The sequence below is a fragment of the Vipera ursinii genome (genome assembly GCF_947247035.1).
Source record: "Vipera ursinii genome assembly, chromosome: W".
NCBI lineage: Eukaryota > Metazoa > Chordata > Lepidosauria > Squamata > Viperidae > Vipera > Vipera ursinii.
The window spans coordinates 34,373,313-34,392,190 of NC_139522.1; the positions used below are offsets into that span (position 1 = coordinate 34,373,313).

The 18,878-nt window shown below is 45.2% G+C and overlaps 1 protein-coding gene across 7 annotated transcripts in view; it reads left to right on the plus strand.

Moving 5' to 3' along the window:
• Positions 1 to 935: 935 nt before the first annotated feature.
• Positions 936 to 18,878, plus strand: part of LOC310648257 (WD repeat-containing protein 48-like) — a gene marked incomplete at its 5' end in the record, with an annotated part of 66,347 nt that continues 48,404 nt past the window's right edge. For 6 of the 7 annotated variants that reach the window (XR_014494043.1, XR_014494044.1, XR_014494045.1 and 3 more), the window contains 6 exons: positions 960 to 1,007; positions 13,044 to 13,184; positions 13,873 to 13,951; positions 14,457 to 14,539; positions 14,627 to 14,756; positions 17,443 to 17,531. Coding sequence is in view for 4 of the 7 variants with exons in the window: in XM_083376005.1 (XP_083232131.1) it covers positions 960 to 1,007; positions 13,044 to 13,184; positions 13,873 to 13,951; positions 14,457 to 14,539; positions 14,627 to 14,756; positions 17,443 to 17,531 (570 nt within the window). Of the gene's footprint in view, positions 1,008 to 13,043; positions 13,185 to 13,872; positions 13,952 to 14,456; positions 14,540 to 14,626; positions 14,757 to 17,442; positions 17,532 to 18,878 lie in introns of all 7 variants that reach the window. The other variant, XM_083376006.1, reaches the window with a different exon arrangement.

Genomic DNA, 18,878 nt, shown 5'->3' on the forward strand with positions numbered 1-18,878 from the left:
ATCTTGTTTTTGTAATGATCTCATAGGCACCTGAGTAGTTCTCACTATGTATCCAATTATCACTATGTATCCTATTTTTTTTGTTATTGATGGGGTTTATGTAATGTTGTATTTGGTATTCAGAAAGAGGAGGTGAATAAAAGTTCAGCGGGCAGTTGCTCAGGGAGTTTTTTTGGAGAGACGAGGCTGCCTGGCTGGTTCAGAGCATCTCTATTGACCCAGGTCTGAATTCTTTTCTCTACTAAGCCTTCTGAACCTGAGCAATAAACCTTTCCTTTCCTGAAGAGCTTGTGTCTCTTCTTTCTACAACAAAAGTAGCCAGGAACACATAACAACCTTATCTGGTGAAACGTTGAGGTTTGTGGGAACATGGGTTGAGGGAACACCTAAAGGGCGTAAAGGTAGGCGGGCCCTATCTGATGAGCTGATAGATCGAGGTTCATCAAAAGTGGCTCCTCCTCTCTCCGAAGGCACCAGCAACAGGGATAAGCTTATGGTAATTGTGACGACTGCGGGGTTGACCAGGAGCAGCACGCCCGCCTGCTGCAGCCGATAACGCCCCGTACAAATCTCGCGAGACAAAAAAAACAACAACTCGAGCGCAGTTTCATAATAACGGCTGCTATATATATATCTGGAAATTCTCAGTCACTCTAGTCATGCTTCTCCCAAAGGTGCTTTTCCAAAAGAAGCTGAGAAGCTTCTTGGATGAGAAGCAAAACGTTTTCAAATAAAAAAGCCCAAGAAAGTCCAATTGCCTTTTGGAAAAACACTTTTAAAACAACCGCTGCTCTAGCAACCGTACAGAACACAATCATACGTAAAACCCACTTCCCACTCGATCGCGCGCCTATGCCTGAGTTTTAAAGAACGAGACACAGCAGTCCCCGCCTCTAAAGGTGGGACTTCTGGGTCGGTTTAAGCTTCTCGGTCATGACGACAGAGTGTCAACATGTAAGATGGCGGCTCATCACCGGCAGACTACGGCGGGGCGGCGGAAAGTGCAGGTGAAGGAGGCGAAAGGGGTCTTTGGTCAAGAAGGGAAACTGAAGCGATGGCGGGGGAGGCTCGTGAAGATCGTGATGTTCGAGTTACGCTGCGTGAGGAGACGAATGAGCGAGCGGCGTGATGGTTTGGCGGGAAGAGCAAGGGGCGAAGGGCCGGATGGTCCCGATTGTAGCCAGCCTTCTTCACCTCGTTTCCATCTGTGGAGCCTCGCCTTGTATCATCTCTCGGCTCTGCGTGCCCCACCCTAGGTCCGGAGGGCGTCAGGTTGAAAGCGGGTCGGCGTTTTGTGCTGCTTGGAGGTGTAAGGTTTTCTACCATGTCGTGTTGTCAGGCTATAAGAGTGGCGTTTTTTCCCCTGGCCCCAAACTACTAAACGAACAAACTAAAGCAACTCCGAAGCCCTTTCACCTCCGAACTGGGTGGACCACTGCCTAGAATCCATTGGAGTTGGGCGGCTAAATTTCAAATTAATACATAATTTCACAGGTTTAATATGAGAGATGGGGGGGGGGAAAGTTTCAAGTAAGGACTTGCTTGAAATCTCCATTCTGCCGTGAAACTCAGTGAGGGACCTGGTGCTCTTACACTTTCTAGCTTAGCCTACCTTACAGAAGATAGTGGAATATTGATAAGGTGTCTCCACCTGCAGTCCTGAGTCTTGTTGCAGTGTACTATGTGTTTTTGCAGTGGAGAACTTTGCTGAAAAATAGCAAAATCTGGCAGGGATATGATTAACTTGGAATAGGTTTCTCTCTCTGGTCACATTTTGTTCAGGCCATTAGTGACAACTTTATTAAATTTATATGCTGCCCATCTCGCTTAGAAGCTCAGTAACTAGCTTTCCACTCCTGCAGGCACTATACCAGGGGTGTCAAACTCAATTTCATTGAGGGCCCCATCAGCATGGCGGTTGCCCTCAGGGGGCCGGGTGGGTGTGGCCTGGGTGGGCGTGGATAGAGTGCATATGGCCTACTGGGTGGACGTGGCCAGCTCTCCATGGTTCGCATCAAGGGTGCCTATGGGGGCCGGGCAGGAGTGGGACAGAGCTGAGGGTGTCTGGCAGAAGGAGGGTCTCTGGGTCGGGGCCAAGGCAGTGGGGGCCGTTACCTCACTGTTTCCAAGATGGCTTCACGGGCCACGTGAAACCACTTCGCGGGCCGGATTCGGCCCCCGGGCCTTGTGTTTGACATGTCTGCACTATACTAAACCACTCCCAATGCTGTTTAAGTGATTGTCTTAGAACTTGATAGTATCAGTTATCAGCTTTTCCAATTCCCCATCCTTTTCCTAGTGACTCAAGATCATCTTGTTGCTTTTCTCCCTCCCCATAAAAGGTAAAAAATAGCTTGCCTTCTGCTGCAGCTCAGTGTATTTCTCATGCTAGTTTTGAGTATAACCAGGGCTTTTTTTGTCATAGAACACCCAGAGCGGAGTTCCGGCACCTTTTTTGGATAGAAGGGTAGGCAAGGCAGGGTTGTATGAGTGTGTGAGTTCCAGCACCCTTTTTTTTTACAAAAAAAAACACTGAGTATAACTGTTCCTTGAAAAGAAGTACATCTGGATAAGTATTGTTTATCTGGATCCTCTGACAGCTGCAGGTTAAAAACCAGCAGATTGGGGTATATACAGTAATAGCGGTCAAGACTAGATTAGAGCTCCCACAGTGGTGGATACAGTGGATATAAAAAGTCTACACACGCCTGTTAAAGTGCCAGGTTTTTGAGATGTAAAAAATCAGACCAAGATAAATCATTTATTTTTCCCCCACCTTTAATATAACCTATAAGCTGTACAATTCAAATGAAAAATATTTTAGGGGAAAAAACTTACAATAACATGGTTGCATATGTGTGCACGCTCTTTAAGTTTGTTGAAGTACCTTTTGATTTTATGACAACATTCAGGCTTTTGGGATAGGAGCCTATCAGCATGGCACATCTTGCCTTGGGAATCTTTGCCCACTCTGTCAAAGTCCTTACCAGCCCTGGTTCCACAAATGATAAATGATGGTCAACAAGGTAGCTAGCTAGGCAGGAATGTTCTGACCAGTATTTATTGGTGGCAAATAACAGCAAATAAATTCAGCACTGGGAGTGACTTGCTCCCAGTGCCTTATATACAGGCAATCCCCTTAGCTCCACCCCACATCCAACCAGCCAGCATCCGGCGCCCGTCCCTAAAACCAGCATTGATGGCCTCCGCCTACCCCCTCCAGCATTGTCTCCAGCAGTCCAGCATGCAGCCAGGAGCCTCAGCTGTTCAGCGGCCGGAGAGAGAGCAGTCAGCATGCAGCCGGGAGCCTCAGCTGTTCGGCGGTCAGGCGGAGGGATTCCCGGGCATAGGGGGATTCCCTGGCGTGTAGGAGACACATGCGATTAATCGCCCGCTGTAGCAGATAGTTTAGCCAACCCCCCCTCCCGGCTTCCTGAGATACTGTCGGTGGAACCTCCTCACCAGTCGACGAGCCTGAACGTCTGCTTCCCCCACCCATGAGGCCTCTTTGACAGGGTATCCCTTCCACTGCACCAGGTACTGCAACCGGCCCTGCCGGAGCCAGGAGTCCGATATCTCCTGCACCTCATAATGGTCCTCCGTAACGGGCCACAGGGCTTTTGTTACAGGCCTCAAGGGGGTCCCCTCTACCGATTTCAGCAGGCTGGAATGGAAGACCGGATGTATCTTCCCCAGGAACCGGGGTAGCTGTAGCTGTACGGCTACCGGGTTGATGATCTGTGTGATCTGGAATGGCCGTAGGTATTTCGGTCCCAGCTTTTTGCATGGCACCCTCAAGCGGAGGTACTTGGTTGATAAATATACCATGTCCCCCACCCGAGAAGGTTTTTGGGGCATCCTTTTCTTGTCTGCCTGCACCTTTGCGGCCTCCGCTCGTACTAAGGCCCTCTTCACGTCCCCCAAAACCCCCCTAATGTGGGCTATCCAGTCCTGGGGTTGACGGGGAGGGGTCCCGCTGCAATCACTTGGGGATCGGCATGAAGTCCAGACCATGTACAACCTGGAAGGGGGTAAAACCAGTACTGCTGTGCACTGCATTATTGTATGCCACTTCTGCAAATGGTAACATGTCAGCCCAGTCGTTCTGCTGATAGACGTAGCACCGTAGATATCGCTCCACCATTGTGTTGGCCCATTCTGCTGCCCCATTGGTACTGGGGTGGTACACCGAGCTGAATCCCTGAGATGACCCGATGGAACGGATGACAATTGGTCGTATGGGTTCACTCACCATCGGATCCTCCGTCACCTCGTCCTCGCTGTCATGGGCCACCAGTTGGTATCGCATGGCAGTAGTCGCCTCCTCCGAGATACCCCTTCGAGGGATGGACCCCTCCGCCTGATGCGCTGCCTGCAGCTTCTCTGGGATCCGCTTGGGTGTGCCCCTGGACTTCCCATGGGGCCCCTGGTTGATGGCACTCCGCTACCCGATGTCCCAGCTGGTTGCAACGAAAACATCTAATCGATGGTCGGGGTTTGACCCCAGGGGAACCCAGCCCAGGACCCTGGGCCCTTCGTCCATCATCCCTTGCTTTCTCCATAGCCTTATGCAACACTGGTGGACCCTCCCCCTTTGCCCGGAATTACCGCAGGCCTGCATCTAGGTCCACCACCACACGAAACCAGTCCTGTAGCCGACTTGGGGTGCCTCGGAAGACACATGCCTGGCGCAGGTCTCGGTCCAAACCAGCCCGGAAGTGGTGGATCAGGAAACGTTCAGGCTACGACTGTAGCCTACCGGCCACCCTCCGGAACTCACGCACATACTTGACTGCGGACCGGCCCCGCTGCTTCAGCGCCAGCAGTTCCCCTTCGGCCCGTTGGGTGCGTCAGACGTCTTCAAAACGGGACCGCAGACTGTCCAGAAATAACCGGCATCAGCCAGCTCTCTCTGTGGTCGCTATATAGATCTGCTGCCCATTCCGCGGCTTCGCCTTGTAGCCCTGCTGTTATCGCCACCATCAATGCCCACTGGGATGGGTAAAAGCAGGCATATTGGTGCACATGGCTAATAACCTGGCAGAGAAACATGGCCAACCGATCCGGGTCTCTATCAAAGGTCGCCTTCAACGGTGGAGGGCCCCAGGCCATCCCTTGACCCCATGGCCCCCAAGGGCCAACCCGGACCGTGCAGCGCATCCATTGCAGGTATAGAACGCCGGGCCAAGGATCCATCAGCTGGGACTGGTTGCCTGGTAGGGGCTCTGCCTGGAGCCATCAATGACCTGCCGTCCCATGGTGGCTGCGATTGTCCTGTCTGTATGCCCTGGTTAGGGGCCCCTGCCACCGGGGTGTGAGGAGTGTGGCTGGCCCCTACCTTCAACCTTGGGCTAGCCAATCGGAACCAGGTTGGCCCCGCCTGGGTTGGCTGTATCGGCATCTGTGGCCACAAAGTTGTCTTGGATCCCGCCTCCACCCTTGGCCATAGGGGGGGATCCTGAACCCCAGCCTCACCAAACCAGTCTCTTGCGCATCCAGTGTGTATCGTCTGGGAGCCATGGAATAACTCCAATCGTCGTCGTCATCCTCAGTCAAACGCCTCTCTCTCCACTCCATCATGGGGCCTACCACACCCGGTGGTTTTCCCGGGCCAGTAGCCAAGCCGGTAACAGCTGAACTGTGCCACTATTCCCCTGAGGCCCCTGCATCTTGTGCCACCCCTGCAGATGTCTGGGTATTGCTCACCAGACCTGCAGGTCGAACCTCAAGCACTTTGGGCCATGCCACTGGTTCATCACCTCCATTTCCCTCAGCAGGACTCGGTGCTGCCACCTCAGCTGTCTCTTCTCCGTCACCCAGAGGTGCCACTTCCTGTGTCCCTTCAGCTATTCCCTAAAGAAGCACAAGGGTAATGGGGAGGAATAAATAAAGCAGTGCTGACTTCTGTCAGAGTCCTTACCAGCCCTGGTTCCACAAATGATAAATGATGGTCAACAAGGTAGCTGGCTAGGCAGGAACATTCTGACCAGTGTTTATTGATGGCAAATAACAGCAAATAAAGTCAGCACTGGGAGTGACGCTCCCAGTGCCTTATATACAGGCAATCCCCTTAGCTCCACCCCCCATCCAACCAGCCAGCATCTGGCGCCCGTCCCTAAAACCAGCATTGCTGGCCTCCGCTTCCCCCCTCCAGCATTGTCTCCAGCAGTCCAGCATGTAGCCAGGAGCCTCAGCTGTTTGGTGGGAGAGAGAGCAGTCAGCATGCAGCCAGGAGCCTCGGGCAAAGGGGGATTCCCTGGTTGTCAGGCAATGACATCAGCTTTCTGTCCAACTGCGGACTCCCTCGGCTGTCTCCTTTTCCCTTCCCTGAAGTGGCAAGCCCATGGGACTTGACACACTCTTCCTTGCAAAAGTGCTTCAAATCTGAGAGATTACAAGGGCATCTCCTGTGCACAGCCCTCTTCAGGTCACCCCACAGATTTTCAATTGGATTCAGGTCCAGGCTCTGGATGGGCCATTCCAAAACTTTGAATCTTCTTCTGGTAAAGCCATTCTTTTTTTGATTTGGAGGTATGCTTTGGGTGGTTGTGTTGAAAGGTGAAATTTCTTTTCATCTTCAGCATTTTAGCATAGGCCTGAAGGTTTTCTGCCAAAACTGACTGATATTTGGAACTGTTCCTAATTCCCTTCACCTTAACTAAAGCCCCAGTTCCAGCTGAAGAAAAGCAGCACCAAAGGATAATGCTGTCACCACCAAGCTTCACTGTGGGTATGGTGTACTTTTGGTGATGTGTAGTGTTTTTTGTGCCATACTTTTTGGAATTATGCCCAAAAAGCTCAACCTTGGTCTCATCAGACCATAACACTTTTTCCCCACATGCTTTTGTCAGACTTGATGTAGGTTTTTGCAAAATGAGCCCAGCTTGTGTGTTTTTCTTTGTAAGAAAAGGCTTCCATCTTGCCACTCTACCCCACATCCCAGACATACGAATACAGGAGATTGTTGTCACATGTACTGTAGTACACAACCAGTACTTGCCAGAAATTCCTGCAGCTCCTTTAAATGTTCCTGTAGGCCTCTTGGCTGCCTTTGAGACCAGTTTTGTTGTTTCATCAATTTTGGAGGGACATCCAGTTTTTGGTAATGTCACTGCTGTGCCATACTTTCTCCACTTGTTGATGACTGTCTTCACTGTGTTCCATGGTATATCCAATGCCTGGAAATTGTTTTGTACCCTTCTCCTGGCTGATACCTTCCAACAATGAGATCCCTTTGATGCTTTGTAACCTCTTTGCAGACCATGGCTTTTGCTGTCAGAGGCAACTGAGTTTTTTTATCCCCCCCCCAAAAGATTTCGGTTGGTTTTTCAGTTGAATTGTACAGCTTATATGTTTATATTAAAGATGGGGGGAAAATCTGAATTTATTTTGATCTGATTTTTTTACATCTCACAAACCTGGCGTTTTAACCAGTGTGTAGACTTTTTATATCCACTGTATAATGGTAATTCTCACATTTTTTCTGGAGCTTTAGGCTTTTCTTTCATTATAGCTTTCCATATTGGGATATCTTTATTATTTATATCACTCTGCCTAGATGACCAGAGGAATGAATGCTAATAGAAATATTGCCAAAAGTAGGGCTATTAATCAGTGTGGAAATTAAAGTATTCATGATGTAGAATCAGTGATCAGCATGCTTGAGGAAATGGCTAGGTTTGCAGAAGTACAGCAAACATTGTTTAAAAAAATGTCTCCCCATGCACTCTAGTGAGGATAGCCTAATAAGTCTAGAATATGTTGAAGAAAGAAACTGGTCTGAGCAGAAAACAAAGTGAAAGGAACTGCTTCTAGTTTCTACAGTTACTATTCCTGCAATACATTGCAGGAATAATAGGTGTAGAAATAATAACTGCACCATTGTTGTTGTTGTTGCGAAGTCGTGTCCGACCCATCGCGACCCTATGGACAATGTTCCTCCAGGCCTTCCTGTCCTCTACCAGCTTCTGGAGTCCATTTAAGCTCACGCCTACTGCTTCAGTGACTCCATCCAGCCACCTCATTCTCTGTCGTCCCCTTCTTCTATTGTCCTCAACCTTTCCCAGCATTAGGATCTTCTCCAGTGAGTCCTTGCTTCTCATTAGGTGGCCAAAGTATTTGAGTTTTAGCTTCAGGATCTGGCCTTCTAAAGAGCAGTCAGGGTTGATCTCCTCTAGGACTGACCGGTTTGATCGCCTTGCAGTCCAAGGGACTCGCAGGAGTCTTCTCCAGCACCATAGTTCAAAGGCTTCAATTCTTTGGTGCTCAGCCTTTCTTATGGTCCAGCTTTCACTGCCATACATTGCAACTGGGAAGACCATAGCCTTGACTATACGCACTTTTGTTGACAGGGTGATGTCTCTGCTTTTTAGTGTGCTGTCTAGATTTGCCATGGCTTTACTCCCCAGGAGCAAGCGTCTTTTAATTTCTTGGCTACAGTCCCCATCTGCAGTGATCTTGGAGCCCAGGAAAATAAAATATGTCACTACCTCCATTTCTTCCCCATCTATTTGCCAGGAATTGAGAGGGCCAGATGCCATGATCTTGGTTTTCTTAATGTTTAGTTTCAACCCAAGTTTTGCACTCTCCTTCTTCACCCGCAACAAGAGACTCTTTAGTTCTTCTTCACTTTCTGCCATTAGAGTGGTATCATCTGCATATCTTAGGTTGTTGATATTTCTTCCGGCAATCTTAATTCCACCTTTTGATTCATGTAGCCCTGCCTTTCTCATGATGTGCTCTGCATATAGGTTAAATAGGCAAGGCGACAGTATACAGCCTTGCCGGACTCCTTTCCCAATTTTGAACCAATCAGTGGTTTTGTGTCCAGTTCTCACTGTTGCTTCTTGGCCCGCATATAGGTTTCTCAAGAGACAAATAAGATGGTCTGGTATGCCCATCTCTTTAAGGACTTGCCAGAGTTTGTTATGATCCACACAATCAAAGGCTTTAGCATAGTCAATGAAGCAGAAGTAGATGTTTTTCTGGAACTCTCTAGCTTTTTCCATGATCCAGCGTATGTTAGCAATTTGATCTCTAGTTCCTCTGCCTCTTCGAAATCCTGCCTGTACTTCTGGTAGTTCTCGATCCACATACTGCTGGAGTCTAGCTTGTAGAATTTTAAGCATAACTTTACTAGCATGAGAAATGAGTGCAATGGTGCGATAGTTTGAACATTCTTTGGCACTGCCTTTCTTTGGAATTGGAATGTAAACTGATCTTTTCCAATCCTGTGGCCACTGTTGAGTTTTCCAAATTTGCTGGCAAATTGAGTGTAGCACTTTTACTGCATCGTCTTTTAAGATTTTGAATAGCTCAGCTGGAATACTGTCACCTCCACTAGCTTTGTTGTTGCTCAGCTTTTCTAAGGCCCACTTCACTTCACATTCTAGGATGTCTGGCTCGAGGTCAGTGACCACCTCATTGTGATTATCAGGGACGTTAAGCTCATTCTTGTATAGTTCTTCTGTGTAATTTTGCCACCTCTTCTTAATCTCTTCTGCCTCTGTTAGGTCCCTGCCATTTTGGTCCTTTATCATGCCCATTTTTGCATGAAACATTCCTTTCATATCTCCAATTTTCTTGAAAAGATCTCTGGTCCTCCCTATTCTATTGTTTTCTTCTATTTCTTTGCATTGTTCATTTAAGAAGGCATTCTTACCTCTTCTAGCTATTCTTTGGAATTCTGCATTTAATTGGGCATATCTTTCTTTTTCTCCCTTGCCTTTCGCTTTCCTCCTTTCCTCAGCTATTTGCAAAGCTTCCTCAGACAGCCATTTTGCTTTCTTGCATTTCTTTTTCTTTGGGATGATTTTGGTTGCTACCTCTTGTACAATGTTGCGAACCTCTGTCCATAGTTCTTCAGGCACTCTGTCTATCAGATCTAATTCCTTAAATCTATTTGTCACCTCTACTGTATATTGAACAGGGATATGATTTAATTCATACCTTTCTGGCCTTAGCGCTTTCCCTACTTTCTTTAATTTAAGCCTAAACTTTGCAACAAGAAGCTCATGGTCTGAGCCACAGTGAGCTCCTGTTCTTGTTTTTACTGACTGTATAGAGCTTCTCCATCTTTGGCTGCAGAGCATATAGTCAATCTGATTTCTGTGTTGACCGTCTGGTGATGTCCATGTGTAGAGCCGTCTCTTGGGTTGTTGGAAAAGAGTGTTTGCTATGACCATCGTATTCTCTTGACAAAATTCTATCAGCCTGTGCCCTGCTTCATTTTGTACTCCAAGGCCAAACTTTCCTGTTATTCCAGTTATCTTTTGGCTTCCTACTTTAGCATTCCAATCCCCCATGATGATAAGGACATCATTTTTGGGTGTTAGTTCTATAAGGTGCTGTAGGGCTTCATAGAACCGGTCAATTTCATCCTCTTCAGCACCGGTGGTTGGGGCATAGACTTGGACTACTGTGATATTGAATGGTTTGCCTTGGATTCGAACTGAGATCATTCTGTCATTTTGAGGGTTGTATCCCAGTATTGCTTTTCCTACTTTTTTATTGACTATGAAGGATACTCCATTTCTTCTGAGGGATTCTTGCCCGCAGTAGTATACCTGATGGTCATCTGAATTAAATTCACCCATTCCTGTCCATTTTAGTTCGCTGATACCTAAGATGTCAATGTTTAGTCTTGTCATCTCTTGTTTGACCACGTCCAGCTTTCCTTGATTCATGGATCTTACATTCCAGGTTCCTATGGAGAAAGAATCTTTACAGCATCGGACTTTCCTTTCACCACCAGACATATCCACAGCTGAGCGTCCTTTCGGCTTTGGCCCAGTCGCTTCATTCTTTCTGGCGCTACTAGTACTAGCCCTCTGCTCTTTCCCAGTAGCATATTGGATGCCTTCCGACCTGAGGGGCTCATCTTCCAGCGTCATATCGTTTTGCCTTTTGGTACTGTCCATAGGGTTTTCATGGCAAAGATACTGGAGTGGTTTGCCATTTCCTTCTCCAGTGGATCACGTTTTGTCAGAACTCTCTTCTATGACCTTTCCGTCTTGGGTGGCCCTGCACGGCATAGCTCATAGCTTCATTGAATTATGCAAGCCCCTTCACCACGTCAAGGCAGTAATCCATGAAGGGGCACCATTGTATTATGCCCTATTTGAGAGTGCCCTCAGTTTCTAGTTCATTGGACAAAATGTGTTACTCCAGTTCTTTTTCATATCCATTAGGTTCCTGTCACCAAGACCAAGAGGACACTTTTTGACATGCTGATTTTGTTCTCAGAACACTGAAAGAAATCTAATAGCTTGTTTCCATATTATGTAATATACTATTGTGTTCATAATTATAGCTACAAAACAAAACAGCTACATTTATCAATCAGGTCTTAGATTTAAGAAATCAGGTGAAATTGTGAAATATCTCATATTTCTTGTAGTTATTATAGACGTTAATGAACTCAGTGCTGTCATGTAATAAGACTACACTGTCCCCCCACACAAGGGGCCTGTATATGTAGACGGGATGGGACAAACATCCCAGTAATTGTAGAATTCTTTATTTTTTTAAAAAATGATAGTTTTCTAAAGCCCAGTGTGAACTAAAATTCCTTTGTGAACAAGGAATGCTAATTATAGTTTGGGAATTAGCATGAAAACATGGATTAAAAGAGGGGTAAGATGGAGTATGTAGGAACAGTTCCTCTTTGTTGCAGAGGGTTGTTTTCCAGAGATTGTACACCTGTTACAATGTGAGAAGTTCAGGTCAGAAAAATGCACATGGGCAATGAAAGCTCTTAGAGCAGGGGTCTGAGGAATTCTGGGTGTTGAAGTCCACAAGTCTTAAAGTTGCCAAGTTTGAAGACCCCTGTCTTAGAGGTTCTATTTCAAGCAGGTGAAGATTCTCCCATCATTAAACCATCTGTGGATCATGTGGGCTTGATAAAACACCATGGGCTTTATTTAGAATAAACTTGGCATGGGCATTTATCATAGATGCACAACTTGGAAGGTGCATCTTAATTATTGTTCCTGCTGGTGTACTGTCTATTATAGGTTTAAAAAAATATAAATCAAGGCCAAGTTATAAAACAAAACTTCAGTTTCTGTGCTTGGAACAATCTGGAATGCTTGAAACAATACAGCTTAAAATGGTCAAATTTCATTTTGTTGTTTTGTTTCCCTGCTGGACCATGCTAAGAAGATTAAGCATGATCAAAGGGGAATGGAACATTTCCGAATTATTGTGATGTCTCTCCAGACTCCTCCCCAGAAATCAACTCAGTGAACAATGAGTGCATTCCTGGCACGTCAGGAGCTGAATTGATTGATGGCTCTGAAGGGCCGGAAGAGATTTGGAGGCTTCAGCTGGGGAAAATTTGCAGTGGCAGCCAGCCAGCAAAGAGTAGGAGGAACTGCCTTCTGCACTTGATCTGAGAATACATAGGGCAGAGAAAAGGCAGGAGCAGCTGAGGTCAGCCAGACTACTTGAGAGGAGAGGGCCCTACCAGTCCTGATGGGCTGCACCAGAAAGCTGGTTGTTTATCATAGCAGACAGATGGAGGCATTGCTGTGTTTGTTTTCTAGCTGTATGTTTTTGGTTGTTGTGTTTCCTGCTTCACTCTGGATTGCCACCATGTTTGGAATTGATTTGTGCCTTGTAGACTCTGGACTTTTCTTGCCTCCTGAGCTTTCTGGTGTGTTGATTTAAGTTTGGTGGAGTTATTTTGTTTGAAGCAACTTTCAGTTGCTTTGTGGCCATTGCTCTGTGGACTAAACCTGGCCTGCTCATGGCTGAACTTAATTAGGAGAGTTCTGAGTTTTGGTGAAGGGAATTGCTGGGGAATATTAATGAACACACTAAACCACAGTTACATGTGTGTGTGAGTGAGTGGGGCAGCACAATTATCTGCAATATTCCATTCCTGAATTTGTGAGTTTTGTACATTCATAATATATCAGTTGTTTAGGTATTCATTTTTTTAATGAAAGGGAGGTATTGTTAAGCATGAATAGCTTGAACAGAATGAAGCTTCTGCTTATAGTTCCTTAATGCTTCTGTTCGATTTATGTCAAATATTTTAGGTTTCTTATGTAATTAGAGATGAGGTGGAGAAATACAATCGCAATGGGGTAAATGCACTACAGCTAGATCCAGCGTTGAACAGACTTTTTACTGCAGGTCGAGATTCAATCATCAGAATATGGAGTGTAAACCAGCACAAGGTAAGTTAAGCATGGAATGAACTTTACAAATATGTTTTCACTGTTAGGCATATAGTGAAATCAGCTAGTGAAAATTGTTTACATTATTAAAGAATAGGCTTTGGGTTGTATCTGCAAGTGTTACAAACACCTTTTCTTACATTTCAGTATTTTTTTTTAGTTTAAGGACTTATCAGATTTTCAGATATCTGGTCTAGTAAAGGAATGGCAAATTTTAGTCTGGGGATGTTAGGTAACCATGATTCAATCATAATGTAGCCTGAGCCCACTGAGTAATGCCAACCGAAGTTACATTGAAACAAAATATTGTCCTCCCTTTTTCGGCCAGATTTGGCTCCCAATTATTAATTCTCTTACATGGATGGTATGTGATCATATCTTCTGTTATTTTGTAGTTAGCAAGCCCATTCACAAAGAGTGGACTAGAAAAAGTGCAGATGGATCATAGGGCTGACGGACAATAAAGATCTCACTTGGCAGGAAAAGTTCAAATAATCACAAGTCTGCATTTTCCTGGATTAATATGTAGCTGAAATAATTAAATGATCCTGGACTTGTTGGCAAATGACGCACTGACTGCTAACATACCATAGTTCTGAAATATAGATGAACTGCCTCTTGTCATAACAGTCTCAAGAGAATTCTTATGACACAGGATTAGAACTCAAAATGTTGTTTTTAATTCCAGCAAGACCCCTATATAGCATCAATGGAACATCATACAGATTGGGTGAATGATACTGTACTTTGTTGCAATGGCAAAACTTGTAAGTAACCTTTTGAATACTGTATGATGTAACAGAATGACATGGGTCAGGTATCTCAGTGCTTGGTATTTGCATAATCTGCATTCATATGCCCCATTTTAATTTATAGCAGTCATGTAAAATTCCATTTAATATATGATCTTTAATATACTTCTTCACAAACATAATGGAAGCCATTTTCAAGTGATGTTAACATACTAGAAAAATAAAGTTGCAAAAACATTTTAAAATAATGTTGCCAAGTGGCATAAAGCATCAGCAAATAAAATACCCAATGAAAAAGAATCTCTGAAACAACAGAAGTGCTTCCCTGATATTACCAACACTGAGGTAAAAAAAAAAATCAGATGTTGAATTTCAGAGATAGCGTTCCAAAGGCATGCTTCCATTAATTAGCTGTTGCATATGTTTTTGAGCAGTTATCAGTAGTAGTAATTCTGTGTTGTAGTGGTAAATTTCTCTTGTTACTTGTCATCAAGACAAATGGTCCATTTTATTTTTATAGTGATATCTGCTTCATCTGATACTACTGTTAAAGTATGGAATGCACATAAGGGGTTTTGCATGTCCACCCTACGAACCCATAAGGTAAAGTAGAAAAATGCAGTAAGTAATACTTGTGGTGCCACATCTGTATCCTGGTACTTATTTCTGTATGTCTCTGTTTTGTTTTAGGATTATGTGAAAGCTTTGGCCTATGCAAAAGACAAAGAACTAGTAGCATCTGCTGGGCTGGACAGACAGATATTCCTCTGGGATGTAAATACACTGACTGCACTGACTGCCTCAAATAACACAGTCACAAGTAAGAATCCAGAAATAAACCCATGCTAGTTTGTGTAAGACATGCTATGATCATAAAATAATTCAATCTAAAATGCAGGGGTTTTTTAGGAGTGATCTTATGTCCTTCAGGAAAGGACAGCAGGAAGGCCTCTACTGAATTCCTGAAAATTGATGGAAACTTGCAATACATCTTTACATGTAATAGTCCACTTGCATTTGTTACCCCTTAATGTTTATGGGGAAGAGCTTCTGTTCCTTCAAAAGTCTGATTGATGCCATTCTCTTTGAACAGAATTAAAATATAGTACAGGTAGTCCTTGAGTTATGACAGTTCACTTAGCGATGGATCAAGGTTACAACACCCCACCCCAAGTACTTATGACCCAGTCCCAAAGTTACGAATGTTGCAGCACCACAGCAATCATTTGCCCTTACGACTGACTGCAGAGACACTGCAACATGCCCCCTGCCTATTCTGCATTTTCCCCAACCAGGTCCACACAGGCACTGGGTCTGCTTTGCTAGCCCACCAGGTTCCACATGTTCCTCTCCATCTTGTTACCGGTCGCTCATTTACCTTTTGAAGATCTACAGTGCTCAGGGCCACGTGGCAGAAAAGCAACCATCTTCTCAGATGCTGGTGAAGCTGTTTTCTTTAGATCTTGTATTCTTACACATGCTTCCGTCCCCTTTGGAAAAGACTTTTCACACAGAGGACAAAGGCCTGCAGGGACGTGAGATGTATTTCGCCCCTGCAGGGCTTCTGTCCTTTGGAAAACACTTTTCCAAAGAGGACAGAAGCCTGCAGGGGTGCAATAGACCTTGCATTCCTGCAGGCCTCTGTCCTCTGCATGAAAAGCCTTTTCCAAAGATGACGGAAGCATGTGCAAGAACACAAGATCTAAAGAAAACAGCTTCAGTAGCATCTGAGAAGACAGCCACTTATCTCCTGTGTGACCCTAAGCTCTGCAGAGCTTCGAAAGGTAAGTGAGCAATCAATTATAGGGGGTTGGTGGGGAGAAGGCCCAAGCAGCTGTGGGGACCCCAAAGGGTGGGAAGTGGAGCATGAGATATGTCCATCAGTGGGGGGAGGCCTTGGGTGTCTGGAGGCAGGTGGTCTTGTTCCTGCACTAGCCCCTCCCCCCTGGTCTTCCCCACCCCAAGGCACCTCATGCACACTTAATGACCCGTGCATTCGATTAACAAATGCATTGGGGAGAGGAGGAATAGGGGTCATTCATTTAATGTGATTCAATTAACGTTACGACCGTAAAGGGCAGGGACCATTACGGTTGTAACGAAGACTACCTGTATTAGATTGGCATTTTACATGTGTGATGTAACACTGGAATACTACAGGTTTGAGTAATTATATAAGTGCAGCACTACCACATTCTAACATATATTGGAATTTTTCTACCCAAAGGAATATCTTGCAATTTAAATACAATGAACATCATTATTAAAGAATCCCCTCTGTAGACAGTTTCTAAATCCTCAATGTTCTAAAATTTGTATACAGGTCCTCAAATTACGAATGCAATGGAGCCTGCCCATTCCATTCGTAACTCAAGGATTCGTAGGAGTGAATGGTGTACCTTGAATGCGATCACTCCCTGCTTTTGCCCACGCATTCGCTAATTGAATGCATAGTTTGTTAAGTGCACATGAAATATCTCAGGGTGGGGAAGGCCATGGGGGGGAGCAGGCTAGTGATGGAACAGGCCACCTGCTTCAGACCACCCAAGGCCTCCCCCTACCCACTGAGATACCTCATGCTCCTCACAATTGCTTTTTCCCCCCTCCTACCATGCCAGGTCATTTACCTTGCGACGATCTAGCCAGCTGTCTCCTCTTCAGCCTCTCTGCTGCACAAGATCACGGTGCCCAGAAACTTTCAGTCTCTGTGCAAAATGTTTGCAAGCTGACGGGAGGCTTTGGGTCGGCGAAATCGCTGTCTCAAAGCATCTGGCCAGCTTACAAACACTTTGGGCACTGAGATTGGAAGCTTCTCAGCGGTGTGATCTCGCAGGACTTCAGGCTTCCAGTCTCCACGCAAAATGTGCTTGAGGAAAGGCCTTTGCCAATGAGAACAGAGGCTGGGAGCGATGCACACGTCAATCCAGGGCTCCGTTCTCAGCAGCAAAGGCTTTTTGCAAAGATGGCAAAAGGCTTTGCAAATGGAGCAAAGGCTTTAATGTTTCAGGCCTTCCCTTCATTTGCAAAGCCTTTTGCTGCCGATCTCATCCAGGCCTCTGTTTGCAGAGAATAGAGGCCTAAAGTACTGTGAGATCACGCAAGATCAGTAGCGTGAGATGTCGCGCTACTGATCTCATGTGATCTTGTGGTACTTTAGGCCTCCATTCTCTGCAAATGCACTGAAGGCCTGAAGCAGTGAAACAGGCCAAGAAATGAAGACTCTAGTTCTTTGCAAGGTGAGTATCCGCAGGCCTATGGAGCCGGGGTGGGGGGAATAGCCAGGGTGAATGTTGCAGTGCCTCTGGGACTTGTTCGTAAACACTAGGGGGTGCTTATCGCGTAACTTTTAAAAGTTTGCTAAGGGAACATTTGTAACTCAGGGATTACCTGTATAGGTGCAAGCTGCTGTATTTGTTTTTTTGCTATTTGTTGTTTCAAGTTTGCTTTTTTTCTCCAACATCCTGAAGTGCTTTCTCTCAAATAATGTTGTATTTTGTGTCCAATAGCTTCTTCCCTTAGTGGAAACAAAGACTCAATTTACAGTCTTGCTATGAATCAGATGGGAACAGTAATTGTATCTGGGTCCACTGAAAAGGTAAGCATAATGTGGACAGCCTAGCCCCACAGGATGAAATGAATTGCTGAAATGATTGCTAATGGAGTTTGTATACAGCTATGAAACAAATTCAGGAGCTCTACTCTCCAGTAGAGAGAAAAATCATGAGCCTGTATGGTAGAGGTGGACGGTTGTGGGATCTCCCAATCTAATCCTTTTGAGCTGCTGTTTCCTTTGGACTTCCTTGAATACATTCTCTTTCCATTTTTGGCTAGCAGCTAGTTCACTGAGTTAATGAGATAAACTATAAGGAACTCTCCACAGATATGTGCACTTGTGTTGCCAGGAAAAGAACCCATAAAAGAGCAGATAATTTCAATATAAGGACTTCAACTTTATAGTTTCAGAGTGGTCGGAGCAAGATTTTAAACTATATTCCTTAAATAAACTTAAATTTAGGTAATTTCTGATCAAATAATCCTGCTCCTGCTACATCCATGCTGTGCAAGGATTGCATTTGACTCAAGTCAATTAGATCATTGATCTGGAAGTTTTAATTGGAACCACAATTATAATGAAAGAGGGTATCCTATCCACCAGTGTTACTGCTTTGCTTCTGTGTGTCTTGCAACAATGTAACTGTTATGAGGAGAAATGGTAACAGTAGAACAGTATTTTGTATGCTGAGGGCCTCAGCTCAGTTTCTAGAATTTGCAGATAGAGCTGGGGGGGAAATGACTGTGGTATACTACAATGTTTCCCAACCTCAGCAACTTTAAGATGTGTGGACTTAAACTCCCAGAATTCCCCAGTTGGTTGGGAAAATTATGGGAGAATTAGAATAGAATAGAACTGGACGGGATCGTGGAGGTCTTCTAGTCCAGCCCCCTGCTCATGCAGGAGAACCTATACCATTTCAGACAAGTGACTGTCTAGTCTCTTCTTAAAAATCTCCAGGGATGGAGCACCCATGATTTCTGAAGGCAAGCTGTTCCACTGGTTAATTGTCCTCACAGTTAGGAAGTTTCTCCTTAATTCTACGTTGCTTCTCTCTTTGATCAGTTTCCAACCATTGTGTCTTGTCCTGCCTTCTGGTGCTTTGGAGAATATTTGACCCCCTCTTCTTTGTGGCAGCCCCTCAAATGCTGGAATACTACTATCATGTCACCCCTATTTCTTATTTTCCTTAGACTAGCCAAACCCAATTCCTGCAGCCATTCTTCATATGTTTTAGACTCCAGGCCTTTGATTATCTTAGTTGCTCTTCTCTGAATTTTTTCCAAAGTCTCACATCTTTTTTGTAGCATGGTGACCAAAATTTGTTGCAGTATTCCAGGTTTTATAAAGTGTGATCTTGATTTTATGCCTCTGTTTATACAACCCAAG